General features: G+C 41.5%; 1 protein-coding gene across 2 annotated transcripts in view; it reads right to left on the reverse strand.

Moving 5' to 3' along the window:
• The window catches only part of LOC115363371 (nuclear GTPase SLIP-GC-like), a 48,655-nt gene extending 39,432 nt beyond the window's left edge, over positions 1 to 9,223 (reverse strand). For both annotated transcript variants that reach the window (XM_030057544.1, XM_030057545.1), the window contains exons 1-7: positions 9,189 to 9,223; positions 8,118 to 8,199; positions 7,498 to 7,613; positions 6,580 to 6,651; positions 6,178 to 6,261; positions 4,166 to 4,220; positions 70 to 163 (exon numbers count right to left, since the gene is read on the reverse strand). In XM_030057544.1, coding sequence (XP_029913404.1) covers positions 70 to 163; positions 4,166 to 4,220; positions 6,178 to 6,261; positions 6,580 to 6,651; positions 7,498 to 7,613; positions 8,118 to 8,190 — 494 coding nt within the window. In that variant the 5' untranslated portion in view covers positions 8,191 to 8,199; positions 9,189 to 9,223. The remainder of the gene's footprint in view (positions 1 to 69; positions 164 to 4,165; positions 4,221 to 6,177; positions 6,262 to 6,579; positions 6,652 to 7,497; positions 7,614 to 8,117; positions 8,200 to 9,188) is intronic.
• Positions 9,224 to 10,434: the final 1,211 nt, after the last annotated feature.

Raw genomic sequence — 10,434 nt, forward strand, 5'->3', positions numbered from 1 at the left:
ATGAGTAATGAAAAGCAATCTAAATGAGTAATGAAAAGTAATGAAAAGCAATCTTACATGAATACTTACTTAAGAAAAGCATTGAGCTTTGTGTGGCCCTGCTCGTCAAGTTTGTTATGGACACGTTTCATGATCTCCTTTACCTCACCCAGCATGTAAGCTTCTGCCAGAGTAAAAGTAAAGGACCATTTAAAAACATGTATTAGTGCACAGGTTATAAGGTTAGTCCACACTTTTTAATCAAAGCTACTAGCAGAGTTTCAGGAGCAGGACCACACCTCAACGACACCTCTTCCAGCATTCCTATAAATACCCACCTAAACCTCTCCTACTATTTCACTGTCGTATTCTGCACCAAGACCCAGACAGAGTATGCAACCTTGCCTCTCAAGCCGAGTAAGGTCATAGATATGTTTATCAACATCACAGGTTTCCAATATCGACTACCTACTCACTGCTTCATGAGCCTTGTTTTTGATGACATCTTTGGATCGGGATGAAACCAAGATGGAGTCCCAACTTTTCACCAGCACACACCAACAGGCCCTGTGTAAGAAGCTGAAAACCTTGCTGTCGCCTCCATGCCTGAGCCTCCACTCTCTGCTGTCCAATAGTCGCTCATGAAATACGTGAGTTCATGCAGCCGTATTCTGTTCATCTCCATCAACATACAAATCTATTATAATTCATTCAAAACATTCTGATTCAAACCAAACCCGGCTCGACTCTGCTCGGTTTGAGTGCTTTTCCATTAAATGGTAGTACCTGGTACCAGGTCCCATTTTAGTACCTACTCAGCCGGGGTTCCAAGCGAACTGAGTCAAGCTGAGTCAAGCCAAAAATGTGACCTAAATGCCGTGAAGGCCACCGATTGGACAGGGAGTGATGACACATGAGAGCGACTCCTGCACAAAAACCAAACCCGGCATTTAAATTAAGAAAAAAAAAAAAAAAAAACGGCAACAGCGACCGTGCGCATTGATCATCACTGACGTTAGCAAAGTCCGAAAATGGCAAGCAAACCGGTACCATGGTCAAATGAAGAGGTGGAGACTCTTCTGTGCTTGGTGGCGGCCCAAAGAATCCAGAGGGAGTTGGACAGTGTGCCGCCTTGCTATGTCAACTCCACCCATGGTGAGGTGGTACTCAATTGTAATGGAAAACCACCGAAACTGTGTCGAGGTGAGTAGAGTCAAGCCAAGTCGAAACGAGTAGGTACTAGTGGAAAAGCGCCATATGATTACCATAAGACTCTTCTGTGCTTGGTGGCGGCCCAAAGAATCCAGAGGGAGCTGGACGGTGCACCGCCTTGCTATGACGACTCCACCCAGGGTGAGTGGTACTCAATTGTAATGGAAAACCACCAAAACCGTGTTGAGGCGAGTAGAGTCAAGCTGAGTCGAGCCGAGTAGGTACTAGTGGAAAAGCGCCATATGATTTCCATATGAATATTAGATAACATAAGACAACAGAGAAATAGCAAAGGCAATTAATCTGCCATCCATCTCCTGAGCAACAACATATCTCAGCAACTTCCTCCCAATATTATTGGATTTAAAAAAAAAAAAAAAAAAAAAGCCCCCCCCAAAACCCCAACCATCTAGCATCATGAGTTACAGCAACCCTCATCAGCTTTAACTTCTGGCACCAGGATGCCAGCATCCTCCATCACCGAGCACTTCCAGCCACTACAGCCTATATCAGCCGGCACCCTTGACACCAGGATGCCAGTGCCCCAAACCCCACACATAATCACTAAGTTCAACAGCCTGCACCTCACTTCCATGGGCACATGGCTTCATCAGTTACAGCAGCCCCCATCAACTCCAGCCCCTGATACTGGGATGCCAACATCCCCTGCCATCAAGATCCATTATCCACAGCAGCCTATACTAGCCGGGACACCACCACGCAGGTTCAGCAGTCTACACCTCCAAGGGCACATGGCACAAGGATGCCATTGTCTTCCATCGTCAGTCTTATCACCTGCAGCCCTAGTAGCTGGCCGCAGAATGTCAGGTCCCCCTGTTGTCAAGCTTCATCAGACACAACATCCCTCATTAACCATGGAACCTGGCACCAGGATGCCAGGTTCATCCAATTCACCAGTCCAAACAGTCTGCAATAACCAGGTAACTGCACTGGGATGTCTGGTCACCCCAACTGTCCAGTTTACTAGTCCTAACAGCCCACAATAACCAGGGCATCTGGCAGCGGGATGCCAGATTCCCCCCACTGTCCATCCACGGCAGCTCGCATAAACCAGGGCAGACTGAGCTGTATCACCACATTTTTGTAAATGAGTCTCTCGACAGCTTGCTCACCAAGGACATCAAAGAGGGCTTCATGATTGGTCCTTTTCCGTATCCCCCAGTTAAAAAATGTCCACATCAGCCCTATCAGAAGGCCCCTGCTGGATCCCGTCCAATAACCTAAAGATTCTAAACCTTGTCCATCTTTCAGATGAATTCCTCATCATTTCCCTTCCTTCATCGCCACCTACTTCCGGTCTCGCACCTCTAACATCAGTTTTCTCCAACTTCAGGGTTCCCCTGTCTGCAGAGAAGACAGAGGGCTCCTCCACATCCCTTGAGTCAATCTTAGGGCTGGGCAATTAATAGAAAAATAATCAAAACCGACATTTAGGGCCTCTAACCAACGTAATCCTGCCCATTTTAGAATAATCATTTATTAATGGCAATTGAGGTTAAATGTTCAATTAATCGTGATTTTGATTTTTGTCATAATCGCCCAGCGCAAACCTCAACCAAATGAGCCTTCTGATCTCCAACTTGCTCCATGCTGCATCAAACACCAACTCCTTTCCCTCCTAGGCTACCTCAACTTTGCCCTACATATCATTCCCCAAGGACAAGCCTTCATTTCTCACCCCCTATCAATTGCATCTTCCATTCCATCACTCCCTAGACTCCATCTCCCTGAACAATTCAAGCCATGCAAAACTAAAGCTCAACCTTCTGGACAACTGGAATGGGATCTCCTTTTTCCATTATGACCAACTGGCTCACCCACATAACATCCACCTGTACACTGATGCTGCTCCTTCCACCAGTTTTGGTGGTTTTGTAATGAAAGACGGTTTGTAGCAGACTGACCACTGGACCTAGCCAATGAATGGGTTGCACATTCCATGATGGCCATCAAAATTCACAACATCAAAGTTTGCCTCGAAGGAATAAGATTCTTCTCCAAACTCCTCACCCACAGCCCGGGCCAAGCATCCAGCCATCCCCAGGATTCTTCACTCTTTAGAGAACGTCAGCACTAAGAGCCAGCTCAAAATCCACTCAATGCCGACTTGCTGTCAATCTGCATCCCCGCTACTCACTCTGGATACAGCATTCCTCTAGTTGCTCAAACTCAGAAGCCATGTTTTTGTTTGCTTTTCCATTTTTCTCAGATGCTCACTGCCTCAACCTTTCAGTTCGACCCACACCACCATGCCTGCATTTCTGACTTGTCCTTTTTTCTCAAACAACACCATAAATATTCTACTTAAAGCCAACAAAAACAATCAATCCAGCCAGGCTATACCTGTCTTCTACTTCAAAGTCCAATTTCCGCTGAATCCCCTTGAGACCACAGCAAATTGCTTGCTATTCAAAAAATCCCAGACAACTTCATTCACAGATTCTCTCTTCACCTCGGAATCTGTACAGGATCAGAGTCGCCACATAAGCCTCCCGCAATGGCATTCCAGAAACATAATACAAGTCATGGGCCATTGGTCCTCCAAAGCACATCACTGCTACTTCCATCCAGATCTCAAAGATCTCAGCACAGCTCAATCTGTGCTGAGATTGAGCTGTGCTGAAGATTAATGAAGATTTTTGGAAGGTCCATCGTGCCCTGGTGCTATGGTAGATTCCCTGCCAACACCTCCCCACACACAGTCAGCTATCCCATGAACTACAATCAACTTCAACCCTAAAACAATCATCATCTTATCAATAAATCATTTAAATGTCTCTTGTTGATGGTGTGGTCTTGCTAGTGAAAGAGAGTATGTATAATTTTTCTTGTTGCACAAGATAAAGATAAAGATAAAGATGTTATTGTTGGCAATTGCATTCTGTCTGCCCCCCTTTCATCAAAGGTAAACATTGTTTTGCATGATAGTGCATCTGCACATACCTGCACTTACCTTTCTCAGTTACTTGGGGAGTACAGTAGTTAGTGGTAGAGGTGGAGGGCCCAATCTGAAGATCAGTATGAAAATAATTGGTACTTAAGCAAAAAACAAAACAAACAAACAAACAAAAAAGAACGAATTCATTATCTATATTTTCCTCACAAGTGTCAAAATAAATGTGAGTCGTTGTGACAGGACACCCAGTACTTACCTAGCACACCTTTGTCTTACCAGCAAGAATCATCACAATTAACTGGGTTGCTAACATGACCTAGCAGCAGAGGGGTTTCCTGGTCATTGACGTCCTCTATGTTTTATTAATGGCCTGGTGCTTCAGTTAGAAGTGGTCATCCCTGTGTTGTGTGCTGCCCCAGTGTGTTGCAGCCAGGATGGACTGAAAGACCACCTACTAACCTGATGTTGTCTGTCTTTTCCAGCCCGACACTGGTCAGACCATCACTTTTCCAATAGAGAAAATATCTTACCTGACTACCCAGCGCAGCTGAACTGTCAGCTGATGGGCCAAATGCAAACTGAAGTGCAGGTCGACTATAAAGCAGCTGTTTAATGAATAAAAGCTCCCCTTAATAAGACCTGAGCTCCCCTAAAAACATGATGCATGAAACTTGGGGGGTCTCTAAAAAATGGATTGACAATATGCAGGGTTTTTTCTTCCATATAAAATTTGGAGGCAGCGGCAGCTCTTAAATTTCATGCCCTGGTGTGGTTAAACACTCTAACCCTAGAAGTGATAGAGTTACTCTATGAATACTACAGAAATATTATAGGTGGCCATGTGAATGTGTGTGTGTTGCAGTTACTACAGGAATACCACAGAAATATTACAGGTTGATTTATCCACCTAAGCGGAGAACCCGACCTGAAAACAATCAGATCAAGCCTGTAACATATGTGAAATACGTCCTCAATGATTGACAGCCACATTAAAATGAGGCCGGAGTGAGCAAGGACTTCTCCTTTTGTTAAATATCTGCTGCCTGTTAAATGCCATTTTATTTTTTGCGTGGAAAGGGGACTAGCAAAGAGGGAATTTCATTTTACGGTCTCTCTCCCTCCCTCTCTGTGTCTCTGTCTCTCCCTCCTCTCTGAAATGATTTTGCACGTAGTGTTTATTTGCATATAGAGCAGGAAAGTGAGATCCGATCACAAGTGGGCAGGCGAGATGCATTTAGAGACGAATGTTAATACCAGGTGTGTCCGGTCGGGACTGACAGCCGTCCACTTGTATTCTGATTTTTCAGGACGGTTGTTAATGCCAGGTGGGCACAGACTCAAAGGAGCTTGGAAAAGTGACTGACATTTTTTAAGCTTTGTGGAAGATAACTGCTTTATTTTGTTAGACATTTGATAATATTTTTTTCTTCTGTTTCTTATTTGTTTGGTTTATGTTTTGTTGTTCTTGTTTGGCATTTTTAGTTTTGCATGATTTTTTTTTTTTTTTGTTTGTTGTTTTGGGTTTGTTTGTTAACACTGGGTAATCAAGGGTATACAGATTAAGGGTAGGTACAGGACCAGGATGCACTGGGCGGGCTTATTTTTACCAGAGCAAGAGAGACAAGAAGAGAGTGGGTTTACTTTGTTCTCTGTTTGTTTGCTTGCATTTGGAAAATAAACCATTTAAAACCTCAAATGGTCAGTGGACTCTTGCCTGCATAAATCTCCATGCGTAAAATGCCCATGGTGCCGAGGTGGCCCTTTATGCTGAAGTTTGATTTTGAGAATTTGTTGATACACCTGTTGAACACTGAGAAAGATGTGTGTGTCGTTGTCCCGGCTTCCATACAAGAGCATAGCTTTGATTTGCAGAGTGGTGGGGATAAAGATAAGACGAGGGGTTTGAAGATCCTCACCGGAAATATTGGAAAGCTTTCATTGCATTTCCTAACATTCCATAGTATATGGTATATATGGTAACTAATTTACAGAAGAAATAGAAGAAAAGTCCAAAATTAGCAATGAAAACAATATATAACATAACATTACATCTCACTTCAGATGCTTACCTGCCCACTGCTTTCTCCTCTCTTGGCCTGGCCTGGGCTCTGCTGCACTTTCGCTCTCTTTTGGACTCTGTTTCCCTCTGATGCCTGTAATGACAGTCTTTATGTAATGAACTGTCACTGACAGCCATATTTATGTTTGTTCTTGCTCATGAGATGAACTGGTGTTAACTCTGGTGCAACAAAGTGTCTATAAGATGTGCTGATAACATTAGAGCTCACAGTTCAAGTGTCCACTTCTCTGCCCTCTCCCTGCCTCACTGTATTTCTCTGATGTCTGTATTAAGAACCACTGAGTGATCCATCTTCACGTTGTCACTCTCCCTGATTTAAAACAATGTTCAAGCCATGAGAATGTGCTCTGTGAAAAAAAAAAAAATGACACTTTATCGTGTAAATTCTTACCTGTTCATTTCTTCTTCTCATCTGTGGCTGGCCTGAGTTTTCTCCCTGACTTTTTCTGGCTTTCTTTGATAACTGTAATAACAACAAAGCCACATGAAAATCAATAGAAATCTTTTTTTTATTATTATTTTTTTTTAAAAAATTCACAATACAACACTAGATAACTGGTTAAGCCACATTATGTGTTTATGCATGCTATGATGCTCATCCACACTGCTGGATAAAGAAGAGATATTTCAGAAGACCAATCAGGCAGAACAGTTATTGTATTTTATCTCTAACAGTAAATTAGGATTTAACCCTCATGCAGCGTTAAGGGGTCAAAACGACCTGCCGCGGCCTCCAGCACTCCCTCATGCCCCCGGACCTCCCGGCCTCGGCCCCAAACATGCCGGAAAACAGACTAGCGGACGCTTTGACCCCTTAGCGCTGTACAAGGGTTAAGATATAAATAGTAGCAAAGTAGCAAAACTGGAAGAATTATTCATTCCCCTGTGGTTTGGCCAACACCAAGCAGGCCTCGCCTATTTAATGCCAACATGTGGAGCCAGTAGAGCTATTGAACTCAAACTCACATGATAATTCATCTAAAACTTGTAGTAGGGTCACGTTACAATCAGCCCTGCCTTACGTTGTGATGGAATAATCAGTGTCTTTCCAGTCATTTCCCACAAAGGCACATATTATCAGGGGACAAGCTGTCCCATCTCTGCCCTGTGTGTGTATGGAAATTGTTTTATTTTTTTCCCCCTATATTCTCACAGAGGATGAGATATACACCCGTGTAGCAAATGTAGAGTAGTCTTTTGTACAGTATCTGTAGTCATTTCCAAATAAAAACACATCTATATAAATTCTAAGTGTTTTCCAAATGTCACTGTAAAATAGCTCAATGCTGCAAACACTGCACCACATTACCTTCACAAATTCTTTGAGCTTCTGCTTGAATTTTGCCCTTGGTCCTATTTCTCTGATCAAGTCATTGATGTCTGACTCCTGAAGAATTAAAAAACTCTCCTTGTCAATTTTGTTCTCTGAAAAAAAAAATCAGATACATCTTGGTTACACAGCAATAACTCTTATTTTCAAACTGTTGAAAATATCCATTTAATGTGTGTAAGCAGTACCAATACCCAAGGAATTCTGATATTGATTTTTCATACACTAGTCCAGACACCTTGGTGGTCGTGGTTTATGTCTTCCAGCTCACTGTCTGCTACATTACTGAAATTAATCCATGAAACTCTTTGGACACATGCAGAATACAGACAAAAATTACACCAGTTTCTTATCAGTTTATAGTTTTAGTCACTTCTGGCCTTTTTTCCAGCCCTCTTGTCATCATTACATTTTTAAACTAAGATCACTGAGGATAAAACACCAACTTATGTGCAAAATGTCCCATTTTACTCAGCTATTGTACTGTACTATCTATATTCTGCATGACATTGGTAAGTACAACCAGAATCCAGACTGTATCGTATCTGTGCCCAGCAAAAAAAAAAAAAAAAAAAAAAAAAAGGATGGTAGCACTTTACCTTCAAACCTTGGAATCAGCTCACTGAGACCCCATTCATTCAATTTGTCCCGGACAAAATCAAAAGTCTCCATGATATGCCACTGTAAAAATGGAAAATAACAGCAATTACTATTTAAGCATTTAGCAGTTGCTGCTCTTACCTACTTAACAAACACTCTTGTTGTTGTTGTTGTTCAGTAACAGTGGAGATGATATAAAGGCATTTTTTTGACAAATATGTTGTGCTTTTCCCATTTTCCATTTCCATTTTTCCATATGTACTGAAGGAGACTGGTGAGACCAGATTCAAGTCAAAGAAATCTAGGAACTTAATCGCAATAGTGAAGAACTTTGTCTTTACAGGACAATGTTGTACAGTAGTGACTATAATATATTCAGAAGAGATTAGTGTCCTCAATAATTTAGGGGGGGAAACAGATTGCAGATTACAGATTACACTTTGCCAGACACATTTTAACTGAAAAAAAAAAAAAAAACTCTTTATTGCCTTATTGTAGGTATTATCACTGAGTGATCTTTACACACACACACACAGACACACACAGACACACACACACACACACACACACACACACACACACACACGCACACACTTACCCTTATCTCAACAGAACCCTTATCATAAGCTTAAACCTAAATTTGACAAATACCAGTTTCGTTTTCAGGAAAGTGAAACTATTCTGGTACCATAAATGTGGCGAGATTTTTTTTTTTCCTGCTAATTACATAATCCCCCGCCAACCCCACCCAGTTGTGTTCCTTAATCCTTACAAAAGACAGCGTTGGTTTAGCGAATAAAGGAAGGGCAGATTAAATGATCATTACAGTTTTTCTGCATGTGCACCAAAAGGACGAAGCACTAAACACACAATTTCAAGGAAGTTTTGTAACAATGTGTACGAATTCCACAAATATCAAGTATTTTAAGTAATCACGTAATCTGATGAGAAATACTGAGATTAACAACAGTATCAGACACAAACGAGCGTCCCACAGGCTACGACATATGATGTTGTTTAGTAACTACCCTGAGTCATCAACATGAACGTTTACAACTGAATATAAATACCTGGGAGGAGACAGTATCAAGGAAAATGTAGCCACTTGCGCTTCTTGCTTCGTGCTGTCCAACTGGAGGAAGTGGCACCACTCCTTGTTCCTCTGGAGCTCCGTGTTTCACTTATGGAGAGTTGACTCGTTTAGCTGACTCGACTCAATAAACCAAACAAACAAGCCGCATACCATCTATCACAGTTCAACTGCAGACTCCGCGCGCCCGCTCTCTGGTGCGGTCGCGCTCGCGAGTCGAACGCACTTCATTGATCGATCTATTGGCTCGCGAGTCGATCTTCACAGTTTGCCGTCCTCCCACCAAGCAACAGCAAAATAATAACTACCATATGACTGTGACACATTGTACTTGCATGCACAACTATTTGACTGATATACACACTGAGGATTTTAAAGGAGCAGTTCACCCAACATCCAAAAAAAAAAAAATTACAATGGGGATGGAGGAGAGGTTTTTGTGGAGCTCAAAATAACCAGGCCAGCATAATACACAATTCTCCGGAACGAGAAAAAGTGTAGAAGTGTATAGTAAATGAATATATAGTGGTGTTTGTAAACCGCAACTAAAACAGCAAAAATTTTGAAAACTTTGAAAATTCATAACAAATCAACCATATGTGCTACAGCTTTGCAACTTTCACCAAAATGTAGCCCCAATACTGAAGAAACTTTTGTGTGCTTAAACCTATTGCAAATTATGAAATCCATCACTCTGTTTTTTTTTTTCAAAACATGTAAGACTTATTAAACCTATCTCCTCCCACAATTTTTGCTCATATGTCAACAAACTTGCTATAGAGCATCATCAGACTGTCCTACACAAACAATCCACACAGATTTTTGATTTATCAAAAATAGAGCCTACAGTGCTTAAAAATGTTTGACTGTAAATAGTACTGTAAACATACACTTGCAAATTCTTAGTAAATAAATCTTCACTGTTCATGAAAAAATGGACAAAATTGTAAAGTCATGGTAGATGATGTGTGTGGCAAATTTCAGAATTGTCTTTTAAAAAAACTAAATTTTTGAAATAATTTTGAATTTTGCTCTCATGTGAACAATTGGAGTCAATGCAAGAATGTCATTTTTGAACATCAGTTTTTCACTTATGGAGCAAATCAATCCTTTTCAAAAACAAATGATCAACATCTCCATGTTGTCTCGATGTAATATGTGTATTTTCAGATTTTTGTCTTAATAACTGAATTTTTGACAGCTGTTTAAAATCTGCCTTTCCATGC

This window comes from Myripristis murdjan, chromosome 8 (assembly GCF_902150065.1).
Source record: "Myripristis murdjan chromosome 8, fMyrMur1.1, whole genome shotgun sequence".
Classification (NCBI taxonomy): Eukaryota; Metazoa; Chordata; class Actinopteri; order Holocentriformes; family Holocentridae; genus Myripristis; species Myripristis murdjan.